Source organism: Gymnodraco acuticeps, unplaced genomic scaffold (assembly GCF_902827175.1).
Source record: "Gymnodraco acuticeps unplaced genomic scaffold, fGymAcu1.1, whole genome shotgun sequence".
Classification (NCBI taxonomy): domain Eukaryota; kingdom Metazoa; phylum Chordata; class Actinopteri; order Perciformes; family Bathydraconidae; genus Gymnodraco; species Gymnodraco acuticeps.
The window spans coordinates 994,905-1,012,550 of record NW_022989913.1 but is presented as its reverse complement, the minus strand read 5'-3'; the positions used below and the strand labels follow the sequence as shown (position 1 = coordinate 1,012,550).

General features: G+C 41.7%; 2 protein-coding genes across 2 annotated transcripts in view; both read left to right on the top strand.

The window, feature by feature from the left end:
* Positions 1-7,808, top strand: part of prkci (protein kinase C, iota) — a 35,851-nt gene extending 28,043 nt beyond the window's left edge. The window contains exons 11-18 of the mRNA XM_034208552.1: positions 495-581; positions 682-817; positions 934-1,021; positions 2,426-2,551; positions 2,979-3,058; positions 3,370-3,459; positions 5,660-5,775; positions 6,049-7,808. Coding sequence (XP_034064443.1) covers positions 495-581; positions 682-817; positions 934-1,021; positions 2,426-2,551; positions 2,979-3,058; positions 3,370-3,459; positions 5,660-5,775; positions 6,049-6,136 — 811 coding nt within the window. The 3' untranslated portion in view covers positions 6,137-7,808. The remainder of the gene's footprint in view (positions 1-494; positions 582-681; positions 818-933; positions 1,022-2,425; positions 2,552-2,978; positions 3,059-3,369; positions 3,460-5,659; positions 5,776-6,048) is intronic.
* A 4,304-nt stretch (positions 7,809-12,112) lies between these two features.
* skila (SKI-like proto-oncogene a) overlaps positions 12,113-17,646 on the top strand; it is a 32,362-nt gene continuing 26,828 nt past the window's right edge. The window contains exons 1-2 of the mRNA XM_034208539.1: positions 12,113-12,234; positions 14,460-15,737. Coding sequence (XP_034064430.1) covers positions 14,619-15,737 — 1,119 coding nt within the window. The 5' untranslated portion in view covers positions 12,113-12,234; positions 14,460-14,618. The remainder of the gene's footprint in view (positions 12,235-14,459; positions 15,738-17,646) is intronic.

The following is a 17,646-nucleotide window of genomic DNA, read 5'->3' as shown; positions in this document are numbered from 1 at the left end:
CGGTAAATATGAGTGTTTGAAAATGACGCATTTCGGCATATCCTCTCCTGCTGCTGTGGTTGAGGTCTGTTTTAAGGTCAGTGCCAGAGTGTGGTCGCAGGAAGATCCCCACTGTGGTTAAACACCTGAGAACTGATTTTCAGATCATGGGTATTTCTTTACAACAGTTCATATTAATGACTAAACAAGTAACACAGTTACAATTTGAAAACAAAAAAAGCTTCTATATTTATTATTTATCAGTGTGTAACATTAAAACACTGCTTCACTGGTGAGGTTTAGTTAGACTTGATTGAGAGCTGACAGACAACAAGCAAACAGCCCAACAACTGTCACTACATGTTGGTGCACAGAAGTTCACGACAATACACTTTTACAACTTCAAAAAATCCTTTGGTCCAAGGAATCTCAAGTGAGATGATCAAATCTCTTCTAAAGTTGGAGGAACAATGTGTGTTATTCATATATACAATAACACTTGTTTCTTTTTGCAGACTGTTCTTTGTTATTGAATATGTGAACGGTGGAGATCTCATGTTCCACATGCAGAGACAAAGAAAACTTCCAGAAGAACATGCCAGGTAGAGTTTTTCTTTCCTTGCATCTCTTTAAAATAAATAACATTGATTTGATCTTTGTCGTAATAATGAATACTGAATACTCAATACATCTCTCTTATAGATTCTACTCAGCAGAGATCAGTCTGGCGCTCAACTACCTTCATGAGCGAGGAATCATCTACAGAGATCTGAAGCTGGACAACGTGCTGCTGGACTCTGAGGGACACATCAAACTCACAGACTACGGCATGTGCAAGGTGTGAATTGCATTAATGATCCCACAATGCACTTTGGATAAAAGCACGTACAAAGCTGTGTCGGTTTACCGCCCTCTGAGAGGATCGTGGAGCTGATGATCTTTTTGGTTTTGCAGGAGGGCTTGAGGCCAGGCGATACAACGAGCACTTTCTGCGGTACCCCCAATTACATCGCCCCCGAAATCCTCAGAGGAGAGGATTACGGTAAGCATTACAACACACCGGCACTTACCAGAAATGCCATCCTTTTCATTACTATGATGCAATAAAGGGGGCATTATACTGTAATATCGGTGGGCTGCTAATCTCTGTTGCCATTATGGATGCTACAATGGTGCAACTACTTGAAAAGTAATCTTCTAAATCAGTAAACATACCATTAAAAACAAGAAAATATTACACTTAAATAGACCCCTCAATAATGTGAAAAGTGCAGCTACACATGAGCAAAAGAAACCTCCAAAAAAGCAACAAAATAAAAGCTAAAACACTTGAAATAGATTTGAAAAGGCAACAAATGAATTACCGAAGGAATTGTGGGATCTTTTAAATGAATGCTGCTTTATTTATACTCGTTATTTAGAGTGTATTGGTCAAAACGATGTGGTTAAAGATGACCGACATGTATGAATGAATCATGAAAGTGTGTGACAGCCATTAAGAACAGAGGTTAGATCTAGTCTTCATGACTGAGTGCTGCATTAAAAACTATCTATAAATACATACAGTAAAAATAGAAAATAAATCTCCCTGGTTACCAGAAGAGGGATCATATAAGCAATATGATCCACTGCTACAGATGCAGTGTTTTGCTAGTGAAGCTCTGTAAAAAAAGTACAATAGAACAAAGCCATTGTTAACAATAATGCCAAGAAATGACAAGAAAAACAATAAGTGTACCTCTGTGTGAAAAAGGGTTACAGTAATATGAATGACACATGTACCATCATCAGAACTGCTTATAATTGAATTACACATGTGCTACTGGCTTTGTATGAGCCCTGCCTGCAAAGCCAGAGACCAATTAAAAGCACTTTAACACTGATGTATTGAGTGCAACAACAATATACAAGATGCACAGAAAGAGTCCATTCCTCCTGGATGAGTTATATCCAAGAAACCACAACAAATGAATCATTACGAACGGTTTCTAAATGCTCCAGTTCAGTCATTAAGCTCTGACGCCATCTCATTATCAGAAATGTTTCTCTCCTTTCTTAAACATTTAAATATTGTGATACTCGTCTATTTTTCAGATGAATTAGGCTGCCATTCAAAATGACTGTTTCTGTCTCACCTGACTTTAGGTCATCCCACATCTTTGAGTTGTAGTTGTTCAGCATTAAATCAATAGGTTAACCCCAGATGACCTTGAAAATAATGTTTTTTTAATGATATAATGTCAATTTCTTTCACTGATGGAGTGTATTTGCTATTGCTATCATCTGATCTTCCCTCCTACACTATCTCCAGTGGGAGAGAAAAATAGATAGAAGCCCCTGGTACCAAAAGTAATTTGAGCAGAGCCGTACCATGAGATGGAGACACCACTTATGTTGCCACCTTGTCATAAATATGATTTGTAAAATATAATATGTGTGTGTTCAGGGTTCAGTGTGGACTGGTGGGCGCTGGGCGTGCTGATGTTTGAGATGATGGCGGGCCGGTCGCCCTTCGACATCGTCGGCAGCTCTGACAACCCAGACCAGAACACAGAAGACTACCTCTTCCAAGGTAACACACACACACACACACACACACACACACACACACACACACACACACACACACACACACACACACACACACACTGCACAGTGGGAACATGTCACACCTTTTTGTTGACACCTTTCCAATGGCCGCTTCTCCCAGAGCCAGGCACACGCCATCTGTTACGGAGGAATGTGTGAATGCATGTTGTTATTTCATTGTAAATACTCTTTAAAAACGTGGCAGTGTTTTCTCATAACTGCCAGGAATGTGTTGGATGGAAGGGAGTTGAAGCCATATTTCAAGACAGTTTCATCAAAAGCCATTGACACTTCATTGAAAGGTTTTCTGTTCTCATAACTGCAGCTGTGTCGGTGTCCTATGCTGTCATTTTAGCCTCAAGAGACCACCTGTCTCACCCCTCTCCCTCTTTTCCCCTCACCTCCTGCAGTAATATTGGAAAAACAGATCAGAATCCCACGCTCGTTGTCTGTCAAAGCCGCCAGCGTCCTCAAGGGATTCCTCAACAAGGTAAGAAGGGGTCAGACAGGCCTGGATTAATCAAAACAGTGTCTCTGGCCTGTGTGAATGACATTATGATGTCTTTAGTGGGAGTCAACCGCCATCTCTCACCCTCTCGTATCCTCCTTCTCTCCACTCCCGTCCTTCTGAGTCTCAATGTGGCTCACCTTTTTACCTCTCCTTAATACTTTCCCCCTCACCTAAACCACTCATCCTTTCTTGCAATTTCTCACCCTCATCACCTTCTTGCCCGTCTGTCTGTCTCCTCCACCGTCTTCCTCGAGATGTCTCTCACCCTCCCTTCGCTCTCACTCCCACAGGATCCAAAGGAGCGTCTGGGCTGCCACCCTCAGACGGGCTTCGCTGACATCATGGGCCATCCATTCTTCCGAAACGTCGACTGGGACCTTGTGAGTCACTCACTTTGATCCTCTCCATGTTTCTCTCTATTTGACTTTTCTTGAATTGCATCCTTCGTCACCTTAACCCTTGTACCGCACTTTGAGAAAGTTGCTTTGACGATCTCAAACACAAAAAAGTCTGCGACCGAAAAACTGCCAGAATTATATGTAAATGTATTTTACAATTAACATCACTCATGATCATAACTAGGTATTTATTCATTTTTTTTAACCAGTTTAGCATAAAACAAAACAAAAATGTCAGTCTGGGATGTCAACAACACAGATTTTGAGGCATTTTCATTTTTGCAGGAAAAAAGCATGTTTTTGACCAACCTAGTAGAAAAACAGTAAAAACTATTAAATGTAATGAATTTCTTGGGTAATATCTAAGTATCTATATTTTTGGCTAAACAATGTGTTAGAGACTTCTGAGGTTGAACTTCCGTTATTTTGAGGGAGAACCTCACACCCTCGCCACCTTGTAAGCCCCATGTATTAACACAGCCAAAATGATCGTAAACTTAAAAATCAAAACAATGTTCATAGTGTGGCACAAGACTGTATCACGATTTTAATCCTAACTTCTAATGAAGGAAAACAGAACTGGAGCATGCCGGGTGCCAAAAGGTTCAAATCAATCCATAAATCGATCGCACTGAGGAGATCAACAGAAAGTTGCCAGAAGGTCAAATCTAAGTGCATCGGGTGACTTTCCCTCTCTCTATCTGCTGCCCTGCAGGCGTAGAGCGCTCAGAGCTGAGGGTTATTACCTCTGGCAGAGACTCAGGTCCTTGTGAAAAGCAGCAGATAGACAGACTGTTGGAGGACTGAGAGGAAAACAGCAGATAGAACAAGAGGGGAGGCCAGAGATGGAGAGGAGACAGATCACTGAGTGACAACAATAAACATGGTTCACCTTCCATTTTTTGTAATACAGAAATCTTTTTGCCAGTTGCATACAGGTAAAACCTCAAATGTAACAAAGCTCCAAAAAGCTATAACAACACAAACATTGTATTTGTTGGTGGCGGCAGCATTTTACATTTCATACTAAATGTATAATCATGATTATTACTGTAGTATTTAAAAGAAGGGAACTTTTTTTTTGATTAACTCAATTGAACTGATAACTTTATGATTCAGTTCCTAACTAAAACTAATGTCAAAGTTCTTCATATCCTTGTATATATGTATCTATGTATATGTGCATGTATATAGACATTGCCAAAAAGCATGATGGGGTTACCTTCATGAATGACCAGACCGACATGCAGACAGACATGCAGTGGTGCAGACAGACAGACATGCAGACAGACAGAGTTCACCGTGACCTATTTCCTCCCTGTTTGGTCTAGAGCCCCAGCAGTCGGTCGGAGTGTCTGGAGTGTCAGCTTACACCCCTCCCTCCCCCATCACACACACACACACACACACACACACACACACACACACTCACTCATACACACACACACACACACACACACACATACACACACACACACACACACACACACACACACACACACTCTACCTTGAGTGTCCCCTGCAGTGCAGCTATTCGCCTGCAGGGGGAGCATTCCTACAGACGTGTAAGAATTGAGAGCCAGATGATGGTTACCTCTTCACTGTGAAATCTGAAATCGGAGGAGTACAAGTGCGTCATCAAAGTTGAAGTCACTGTTTTAAATGGAACAATGAATTCTCTGCTGTAGTATTAACTAATGGAAAGTTTCTAAAAGTCTTTAAATGTCTTGTTCCTTCAGTCCAAAACCAAAAGATATAGTTTATTATATAAAACAGAGGAAAATGGAAAATATCATTATTTGAGACGCTGAAAGCTGTATTTCCTGAACATTTTGTATGAAATGTTACTTTGAAGATAATATATTATCAAAATTGTAGGCAATTGATTTGTCTATGGGATAATCGATTAGTAAACTAGCTGTTGCCTTTTGGGATTCATCCAAAGATGTTTGAATGATTAGAAGTTCTGACAATGCAAACCAATACTTTTGAGAAGCCCGAGAAAGTTTGTCATTTTAATTGGCTATTAACTAAAATTGTTAATCAATAATCCAAATACTTGAGCATGAATTGTCGATTGCCGATATTTTCCTTCAGTTTAAATATTGACGTGTTGACTGCATTACTGTCAGTAGAGGATAAGCTGGATGTGTTCTCACCTGTTCCTGTGTTGTTGTTCCAGCTGGAGCAGAAGCAGGTGGTCCCGCCTTTCAAGCCCAACATATCAGGAGAGTTCGGACTGGATAACTTCGACGCTCAGTTCACAAACGAGCCCATCCAGCTCACGCCTGACGACGAGTGAGTCCCCATTTATCTTTTTATCTTATTACAAGCAAGACTTTACTGAATATACATTTTTTAGAAAGGTTCTTGTGTGGTTTACAAATGAACCTTTGAATATCTGTTGTCATATTTGATGATGTAAGGATAAGTTCTACATAATATGGTTTGAAGAGGAATATTTTATAATATAAAAACATGTGAAGTTATCTTGAAAAAATTATAATTTTAAGTCCAACATAAATGAATTCAGCTTAAAAATAATACAATTTCCTTTTTTCTTCATTGTAGTGATGTGGTTAAGAAGATTGACCAGTCTGAGTTTGAAGGATTCGAATACATCAACCCACTCCTGATGTCGGCGGAGGAGTGTGTGTGACGGGGCCGCAAAGTCTGTGCTCACACACACCACCCACACACACTCTCACACACACACACACACACACTCATGCACGTGTTACGTGGCGTCTCAGTGTCTTCACTTCAGGCTGCATGGTTACGAGACAACCGGCGACATCATCCTCCTGTTGGAGGGCCGCACATGCACAGCAGAACGCTTATTTGCCAAAACCAGTCTCACACTCTGCCATTTATAACCACTTGCCCTTAAGTCTACCTTCTTAATTATTTTTATATCATGTAAATCTGCACTGATATCGATTTTCTCATCTGGGCCTCTTTATCGGTAGCTGGCGAGGCTACAAAGTTCTTCCAAGGTCGCTGTACGTCGGGGGCGGGGTGAGGCTAAACCCCCGACAGATGAACTGAACATCCTCTCCTTCAAGCTGGTGGGGTGTTTCCTGCATATTTTATTTGTACATATATGAATCTACTATAAATGTTAGACAAGGCCTTTTTAGCTTCAAGCCACTGGCGGACAAAGCTGACACCTATCATCATCATCATCATCATAAAGTCGTTCTGGATTCAGCTTCGTCACAACCTCCGTTCTGTAGAGGAAAACATATCATAACACTAGCCTTTTAAAAAAAACACAAAAAGATAGAAATCTATATATTTTTCTCATGTTTTATTCAACAACATCATTATATATGTTGTTCGAATGTGTGACATGTCCTGCCTGAGTAACAGAGCCAAAAAGGGTTCAGGCTTTGTTGAATACACGACATCTGGAGAGCAGAAGGCTCTGCTTCAAGTCCCTTCTCCCCAGAATGAAGGAACGTATACAGCAGCATCCAACAACGCTAACAATGAGTTAACGCTCTCAAACTGTGAATGAAAGAGCTCGCTATGCAGGGAAATGGGCTGGAAGAGAAGCACATCATACCTGAACGCTGGAGCACAGGTTACATTTTGCTGTGCAGACCATCCATTACATGTACATTCACAGAGGACCAAAAAAAAAGCATTTTTCTGAAAAATGTCTTGCTGGTACGAATAAAGAAGGGACGGTATACATAATGTGCTGTCCCAAGTCATAGAATTTATATATTCAGATATTTGTTGTGTTAATTTGTAATACTATGCCTTTCTGAAACGTATGGTCTGTCATCTTTTTTTGTACTTTCTCCATTCCATGTCTGTCTTTTGTTGTAAATCAAGATTTTAAATGATTGTTGAAACGAGAGCTCGGTCAGAAAGCCACAACGCAGCGCTTACTGTAAACTGCATCCGCTCTGCTCCATTTTATCTCCCATTACCCATTTTGTAAAACTGCTTTGAGGCAATATAGTTCTGTAGAGCTTCTCTGTAAAACCTTACACTACAACCCCCCCGACTGTAACGACACTCTGTGACGGTGCATCATGGACCTCCAGACTCTTCTTCTCTCTGAGGGACTCGTTCATCTGTTACAAAAGTTACTTTAGCTTTTTTGGTTACTTTTTTTGATGAATCAGATTTTAATTTTGAATCTTTTTTTGTATCACTACATTGATTCCAAAATGTTACTGGGTGAACCCAACAGAAACACATTTTGTTGTGTTTTTGGGGTTGTTTACCACCCAAGACTGCTCATGTTTATTATTAGTGTGCAAAGAAAAAACAAAGACGGTAAAATAAACATTTTTATTTCTCTCCTTGTGTTAATACGTGCTCGTGTCTGTGTGCGTCTGTCATTTATCTTGAGTGTAGCTCCGCTGATTTTCTCAAGTCAATTTACTCGTCATGTGGAATATTATTATTCTTTTGAGTTGCATTGTGGGAAATGTAGGAGTCATTGTTTTTTGGGTCATACCATGGACTAAAATTGAGGATAATTGAGCTTCTGCTGCTCCAATATTTACCAATCCTATTTGAATCTGTATCTCAAGTCTTGCAATATTATGCAAGAGCAATACTGAATCACAAAAGTGCCCCTTGAATGTAAACACAAAAACATTTTAAATAACTTGCAGGATTAGAAAGCTTATGTATCTGGTTTCCTATTTATTTTGGGAACTTCATGGTAGAGATCCTTTTAAGTGCATGTTTGTTTACCAAAGTAAAGAATAATTAGCTGCAGTGGTTTTTTTTAATGAAGTATGTTCTCATATACAGTGGCATTTCTTTGGTGCATCAGATAACTATAGAATAGAAGAAAGTTACAATAATATGTACAAAGTATCCAAGCTATCCAAGTTTTAGAAGAAAAAAAATGTGGGCAGAAATATGCAAAAATGATCCAAGTCATGTGTGAAAGTTGCAGTACAAAGAATATAAAGAAGATGCAAAGTAAACTCCAAAAGATGTGTTTTAACACGTAAAGACAGACATGTTAAACTTAAAATGTGATGTGACACCAGTGATTAGTGATGAGGATCACCTAATTAAATGGAATTCTTTTTTTGGCACCATGAATATGTCTATTTTATAGCACTGCATCCAATAGTTTTAATTAAAATGTCCACCTCATGTTGGTGCTACTGGAAAAGTCAGCAGCTTATTGAATATTTGCACACATTTTCATAAAAATTTATCTAATAGATGACTTATTTCAGTCTCCCCAATAATGTCTAAATGGTCCTACTTTTTAAGATTGGCAAATAAAGAAAAACCTGTAAATCGAACTGACTCAGTCCCTCTCAAAAGTGAACTGGTTTGGAGAACAAATAGCGCACTGCACTCTGGAGATTATTCCTATTTGCACAAACTCACACCACCTTGTGAGGGTTTTACTGCCGAGACCAGACCTGAGCCTCAGACCCTCCTGGGCGTCTGGAGAGAGGAATTAAGCTTGAGTCGTTAAGCTTCAGCTTTTCCATTCCAGCTGCATGTCTGCACTGCTCACGTGACCGCCCATCTTTAGAAGGCCCTCGGTGTACCCGGGGGTGAAAAGGTCATTGACACCATTGCTCTCCCCCTTCCCCCCCACCAACACTGTGCTGAGCGCAGAGAGGTGAAAGAAAAAGGGTTGTGGAAATGATGATGTGTCAGAAATAATAAAAACGGATTGATTTGTGGGCTGCAATAAGTCGCACAATGGTGGATAGAAACCCATTGTGAGGCTTATTACACATCCTGCTCCACTATTCCACTATAACCATTGTATCTTGTCTCAATTGAGCCAGATTTCGTTGAAAATGACTGCACTTGTACTGCGACACGGGAAATATACAGAATTGCCGCACGCAGGACGAGGATAAATGTCTTTGCATAATTCTGTATTCCCATGATGGTGTGTTTGACATTGTTCTTGTGCCCTTTCCGGTGGAGAACTGGGGGGGGACTCACCTCCCCAGGCTCTGTGGCTCCACATCACCCGGTGGAAGACACAGGGAAGACTAACCTTGTATAATTAATGATGTTAAAATGGAGGAGGATCTGAAAAAACATCCTGTTTTAATTGCTCTTATCTTGTTGGGAGTTTTATTCCGTCCCTGGAGGGATTAATTAGGCAGCAGAAGAATCATACTCTGTGCTAAATGCAATCCCTTAGTAAAACACACACTGCAGTTTAAGGTGGATCGTGTACTTGGCACGATCTCCATGCTTTCACACTACATTTACTGGGGCTCTTGTCTGTAGCACCGAGGTAATGAGTTGTTGTTCAGCCTCCGTAGGTAGGTACACTTGTCCCAACCTTCCTGCTAGGTGGCTTTAAACTGGTGCGTTCTACTGAAGTGATTGTAATGATATAGTGGAGGCATCTCGAGATATAAAAACATCATTAGGATGCACTTCAGAAACACATAAAGCTGTACATGAATGAATGGGACTTACCAGTAGAATAATGAAGGAGCATTGCTGCTGCAACGTACATTGATTAGAACAGGAGAGAGAAACACGCGAGAAACTTTAGTTACAAACAGTGTATTGATGCACAGGTTGATTTTGAGATTTTGAACTCTGCTTCAATAAAAAGTCTTATTTCAGACTAGTGGAGTAAAAAAATATTAAAATGTGCATATTTCAAAATTAAAAAGAGATGTGTCCTAATTTAAATAATTAACCGGGGACGCTTCATTGTAAAATGTATTTGTTTTGACCATTTTCACATAGATGTTAAGAAAACATGAATCTAATGTTCGTCAATTTATGTAATGAGAAATACATTTCAAGGTTTAGCTGAAAAAAGGGACAAAAACACTGCTATCTCAATCTTAGTTCTTCTTTCATTCAATGTGTACATGCTGTTTTGACCCCAAATCTTGGTCTTCCTCAGTATGAGTTCACACCCTGGTTCAATAATACACTGGACTGCCAGTTTATGAAACCTGACTCTGAGGTGCAGTTGTCTGACCTCAGACCAGCACTTCAAACGAGCATCATTACCGCAAATTACAAACACAACCAAGGAACAACTCGGGACATATTTCAATATCCCCCATTGATTCCCAGACAGGATGTATGAAAACGACTGAGGTGCCCCCGGGGTCCACTTAGTACTAAGTCCAATAACAGTTGGACAGAGTCTTCGCTAATGGAGAAGCTTATCAATGTGAGAGTCTGTCTGTGAATCTTTCACAACCTCATCCTTCAGCTTTTTGCTTTAATGAACAATCAGTGTTGGTCCCAATATGGCAGATATGAGATTAATTTACTCCCCGCAGTACACAGTGATGTTATTACAGGAAAATCAATGTCCCTCTTGTTGTTCTCTGGGGCTGGACAGGGTGTACGCACATCTGCTCTCACAATACAACTGCTGACCTTGCTGTCAAAGAGAGGCTGCAGCGAAACGGCCAACGGTGTTGTTTATCAAAGCTTTATCAAGCCGCTCTGTTCTCATAGACGTGTGACATCAGACTGTGGGTCAGTCAGCCAGCCAAAAAAACCAGCTCATGTAGACATAGCATGATAACACTTAAAGATCCAAGCCAAGAACAGGAGTAATACATGATAGTGTGTAAACGCACAAGTGGGAACTCCACTACTTCAAGTAATTAGCTATAATTCATCAAATCTAATTCCTGACCTCCTCTCATGCTCAGATTTCATTAACTCACATCGTAGCTAAAAGGACAATAGACTGCCTGAATGACCTCTTGACCCTTTGCAGAGGATAGGTTCATAAAAGGAGTGAGGGGTGTGCGGGGGAGGTGTGGGAGAAGAAGCCACCCCTTTTGCCCAGGGTGAGTGTGCCCTCTCTTATCCTCTCATTTTCACAAACGTGATGGAAAGCAAACCAGAGACAGAGATAAAGCTTATTGTCATGTCAAATCATGCAAGACAAGGACGTGCCAATAAAGGTGACCTGTAACAAGATGAAAGGCAAAGGAACATGAATAATTGTTTACACTACATCTGTTCGTATACAAAAAGTAAAAGCAGATACAGGTTCCAAAAACATTTAATGATGCCAAAGTTTGTGTAATATACCTCACATTAGATTGTAATAAAATGTTAAAAAACATAAATAGTTTTGTGATATACAGGCTAATACAGCATAATATAAATATCATTTTAGGTTTCTACATACATAATACACAATCTAATTTTCTAGTCCACATAAATGTAACATAGATAGATAGAAGTTTCTTAAAAATAGAATACATTATTTTATACAAAAAAACTAGACACATTTTTTCAGGTGTTACTCAGGTCTTATTTAGGTTTTGATTATATATCACATCATAATCAAAATCTCCAAGGTAAATACATACAGAGGGCCTACTCCTTGTCCCTCAAGTGTACTTAAATACAGTACTTGAGCAAACGTACTTAGTTACTTTACCCCACTGGAATACACACTATAAAATATACAAAATAAATAAAAAATATTCTCTTATAACAATCAACTAAATGGACAGAAACATATAAGCATATTTATTGTCTCCTTTCTCTTCTTAAGACAAATAAAATCTCCCAGGCTGTGCAGTAGTCAGACAGTCAGACAGACAGACAGACAGACGAGAGACACCCCCGCATAGTTTCCGTCAGCCGGGTGACGTCTCCGCCTCCCCGCCTGTGTGCAGTGTGACGTTGCGGGCTGTAGTGGAGCCTCTCGCTGCATCTTGTTGACGGTCCGCCAGGCTTTTCCAGTACCGAGAAGACCCCGCTGGAGAGAGGACGGCCGTCACCGCGCTGCGTTTTCAGGCAAGTTTTCACTCGATTAAATACAAAACATGGATATTTTAGGATGTGTTTTCAAACAGTATTTAGACATTTGGGGTAACGGATCCCAACGGTTAACGGTTGAGTTTAAATTCCTGTGTTCAGCCGATGATCCAGAGCTAGAGCGGGGGAGCTAAGAGTTAGTTAGCCTGCTGTATCGCTCTCTTTCTGGGGGTTAGCCTGCTGTAATGTTAGCGCTTTAAGTCCCGTGTTGTTGCTTACTATAACGGCCTTAATAATAAGGTAGGTTGTCCTTCTCAGTCGCGACCCACTCTGCTTTTTATCACAGTGTGTGTTTGCTGGTCGGTTTTATTATCGCTCTCGTTGCTGGTGGGGTGAACCTGGTTAAGTTAGCCTGTCTGTGCTCTTGAGAGCCGTGTTAGCCTGCTTCATACCCCCGCTATGCTGATTAGACCGCTTTATAGCCGGGGTAAGCTGGGGGAGCTAAGCTAGCTAACGTTACCACAGTTAACGTTAGAATGTAACGTTGAAAGATTAAATAATTCTTAATAGATTTCCAGACCAATGCGCATAATATTTACGTTTCCCCTGATATGTCAAGACATTTAATTAATTTAAAAATAAGCTGACATACAAATGCGTACCATTTCATGTTTTCTTTGACCGTTGGGGGTAACGGGCTACCTGTGTTTTTAAACATACGGGGAACTCTGCGGTTGTAAACTCCACCGTGTCCTCACTGAGGCGGTGTGTGCGTAGCGCCGGACCTCGGTGCCTTCCCTACAGCCCAGACTGTAGTGCAGACAGTGAATGTCATTATCAGCGCTGTCTGCATACCAGTGCCGTCGTGGCGAGGTACAGTTTGCAGACTGGAGAGGGGAGGAGGGGGATACATCTGGGGATGCAGCAGCAGCATTATTATCCGCGGTGTCCTTGCAGGGGCAAAAAAGGGATATGTGAGTGGAGGTGACATTTGGAAATGTTTTATATTATGGCTGTGAGGTTGTTTGAGAAATACCTCTGCGGTGTTATTTTAGCGAAGAAATGTCGGTGTTTTCATTTCTGACACAATTACACCGATCAAATTGAAGGTTTTTTGCAGCCAGCCCGGAGTCCCAAGCAGGCTGAAGTAGAAGCTACGTAGACCCAAATATATTGGTTGCCCATCTGATTTTTGCAGTTTTTTTTCTCACCGGCCCATGGTGATATGTTTCATTAAAAACGCCCACAAACATCAACCGGAATCGAGCTCGAGGTTTGCAGCATTTCATTCGGTGGAAAAAACGATGTTATGCTGACATTTGCAAAACATGCAAATACATGCATCGTGGTCAATTTACCAAATGTGCGTTTTACCTGTTTTGACAAGCCGAAATCACCATTTACTTTGGATTTAAAAATCGAATGCATTTCTCAACCAAAATTATTCATTATTAAATGTGCATTAACAAACTTAAACTGTATTCAATCTTCCGTCTCTTGGTGTCATATTGTAGCAGTAGCCATTATCATCTAGATAACGTATTTAATTGGGGACACTAACTCTTGTTTACTTACGGTCGATGTAGTAATACCGCACTAAAGCTTAAGAGTAAAAAGGGGGGAACACCGCTTTCCATACTGCTGTATGTCACGCTGTGAACGGCCTGAGAGAAGGGGACGACCGCTGTTAACGCTTTTATCAATTGTTTTTCATGGAGTTGATGGGGTCAGCATGGGGTAAGCAGACCTAGGGGAAGGCACAATATGGTTGGGAAGGGCACTTTCATTTGCTAAGTGAAATGTTTTTGACCATTGTATTAGCCTTACATTAACAATGTAATGGGAGAGGGGGGAGGAGGTGGGGAATTTCACTTGGGTTGTCATGTCTGGTCAACTGGTTTTCCTTGTTAAAATTCTCACTTTGTGCTTGAAAGTTTGTTTGAAAACCTTAATGCAAATGTACTCCCGGGTTCAATTACAAGGGCTGAGCAAGCTTAGTGTTTGTGTGAAGTATGGTAATAGCCATTTGGTTTAGTGGGCAGTCATTGACCTCTGCAGCCCCCAGCCTGGAGAGCGGTCATAAAACATGTAAACTCTTTATGGATTATTTCATGCTCCACAGCATTATTTTTATGATATAATTTTCAGTTTGTTTATTCATCTACAAGAAATTAATTGTTTAGTTATAATTTAGATAGTGACTGAATCATTTTTTTCTGCCTCTTCCCTGGTTTCTAAATTCTTGTTTTCATGTTTATACTCAGGAAGCGGATCAGAAAATAGAAAACTTCAGTCATCATCATGCATGTGTGTCACTACCAGAAGATTTGTGTAATTTGAAGAGACTTAAGGACAATAAAAGGCTTGGAGGAACACAAGAACTCAGTCAGCTGAAAGAAACAACAATAACACAGTCCCTAAACATGGTCAGCACCCAGACCAGTTTGAAAACCCCTTTCAAAGACTTGACCTCATTCAAGGGCAACATGAAACGTCTGTACAGAGAGCGACTGGAAGACGCGCCCATCAAGAAGCGAGTTATGGCGGAGATCAACCTGAAGCGTCGCAGCTTGGATTCCCTCCCCAAAACTCCCAAGGTGAAAAGGGAGTTTATCGAAGAACTGTGTCATGACGACATGGATGTGGAGGGCCGGGCTGAACTGCACATGGTGGGCTCTGCTAAAGCCCTGGACCTGAGCCCTGGGCTCAAACACACACTGGCCCAGTTCACCCTCAGCAGCCAGAGCTCCCTCGGGGGCCCAGCTGCCTTCTCAGCCCGCACCGGCCACGAGCATTCCCCGGCCGGCATGCCTCCCCTGCCCTCCCCTCCTGTTCTGGGAGGGGGCCCTCTGCTGGTTCCCTGTGACAGCTCCACTGAACTCACCCACTCGCTGCTGGAAGGAGAGTCCATCTCCTGCTTCGTCGTCGGGGGAGAGAAGCGTCTTTGCCTGCCCCAGGTGCTCAACTCCGTGCTCCGCGACTTCTCGCTGCAGCAGATCAACACTGTGTGCGATGAGCTCTACGTCTACTGCTCGCGTTGTGATGCTGAGCAGCTGCACATCCTCAAGGTGCTGGGCATATTGCCGTTCAACGCACCTTCCTGTGGCCTCATTACACTGACGGATGCACAGCGATTGTGCAATGCTCTGCTGCGTCCTGGGGCGACATTGCCCTCTGACCCTAGCGGTAAGCTGTCAACCCAGGGCCTGCTGAAGGAGAGCGAAGCCAGTTTCCAGGTGGAGCACCAGTGTTTGGGGAAGTGCCAGGGTCTCTTTGTGCCCCAATTCTACACCCAGCCGGAGGCCCACTGTATCCAGTGCATTGAGTGCCAGTTGCTCTTTTCACCGCAGAAGTTTGTCATGCATTCACACAAGTCACCCGATAAGAGGACCTGCCACTGGGGCTTTGACTCGGCCAAGTGGCCCTGCTACCTGCTGCTTGCCAGGAAGTACCAAGGCATGCCAGAGGAGCCAAAGCTCAAGCAGCTCCTGGATGAGGTCAAAGAGAAGTTCCACTACCAGCTCAAAATGTCGCTAGAAAAAGTAAGTGCTCTCTTGCATGTTATTGGCGTCTTGGTTAGTATTACATGTATCATCATTCTGAAAAGGAAGAATATTTAAAACTTGTCCCATAGTCTGTGTATTCAGCAGGTTTGACAAGACTGTCTTCCAGCTGGTGTTTTCATAAACCTGTGTTGACCTAGTATATGTTAAATGGGCCTGAGACAGGTGGTGTCATCTGCCTTGCCAGGTCTGGTCAGACAAGGTTAGACCAGCTGGCCACAGCTGAAATGGAAGTGCATCATTTGCCCCCTCAGGTCACCTGGAGGTCACTGGGAATGTCACTGAACAAAAGGTCAATATAGGAGGCTCAGCTTTGTTAACTCCAATACAAAGACTATTTGTCAGCACTTTAACCTTTTATCTAACTTCATGAAAAAAACATTTCTAATTTGCCCACTGTAGCTGGAATTTGTTTTGCAGATTCCTACATGATTTGAGAAAATGCTAAATAAAAGTAGTGTAAACCAAGACAAGTGATTCTTAAAATAGGAACATGTTTAGCTACAGGTTGAGGATGGAATAATAGACCTCATTGGTGACCTATTTTACCTTCATGCAAGCCTGACATTTAAAATGCTTTATTGCATTGCCAGCACTTATTATCACCAGAACCCAGAATTCTTCAGAGTCTTCCAAATGATTTTGGGCGATTCTTTTTACTCTGCACTGTCTAAGCCAAAAGGACAGCAAGCCTATTGAAAAGTCAGCATTCAGTGTGGGGAAAAGCTCTAGATTGTTTCCCTGCCATTGACTGGTTTATGTCTCATGACCTCCCTCTGACCATAGTGGACTGCCCCCTTTCTATTGTTTTGTGGATTAAGGTGGGGTTGTGTTATTGTCTGTTTTACTAGTTTGTCTAGGCATAAACTACCATTTAAAGTTTATTTTAAGTCAGTTTTAGCAAGCAAACACACATTTTAAGGACACCAGAGCTCCACTACGAACTTTGCTGGCAAGATGTATCTGTGATAGTAGTACAGCAGACGGCAGGTTAGGTGGGGAGTAAAGAGATGGCAGAATTAGTATGCACATTTGTGGAATACATTTTATATTGTTTGTGTACCTGAGATAAAGACATGCTTCGGTTTTTCTGGTTAACTTGGTGTCTGAGTTTACTGGAAATACCACGTCTGCTGTCTCGTCTAGCATCCTGACCGCATTCCTGTCTAGCCTCTTCCCAATTGTCCTCCCTCTTTTCCTCCGCCTTGGTTTAAGGTATGCATCTTGGAAGAAGTAGACATTCTTTCTCAAAGGCAGAGACGTTTAATACCACAGAGGAAACTGCATCGTACACAGACCACAGACGCAACACACTATACGAAAACATATGGTGGATGAGTCCTACAGTCTTTGGTGTGTGTGTTTATGTGTGAGACATTGCCAACCTCAGTGTGTGTAATGGGCTGCTAACTGAAGGCCGGTATGACACATCTTTGTCTCTCTGTCTCACACTTTGCCAGTCTTTCTGGAGCCTCTGTCTCACCACAGTTTCAGGTGCTGTCTTTTCTCTCAGAGGTGATTTCTCAGTCCATTTATTTTCCCTTTCGCTGGCTTTTCCGTTTTCTTTTTCTTTCCTCTAGTGCTGGGCTATAGGGGCTTGGATGTGATTTTTATTTTTGAAGCTTAATCTGAAATAGTATTGTCAAAGTGAAAGCTAGCTATATTTGTGTAGGCAGAAGTCTCAAATGGCCGGATTCCTGGAAAGACAGTTGCCTGTGAGTCTACAGGAAGCAGGTGATTTTGGCATTCATCGAGGATGCTACCCCACCCCCACACAGAAGCGGATGTACTGTTGTGTGAGGTCACTGGCCAGAGAACGAGGTGACCTGACTGGCAGTGTCCCACTTCACTCAGCCACTCCATCCAGTCTCTGTTTATGTGTGTGTAT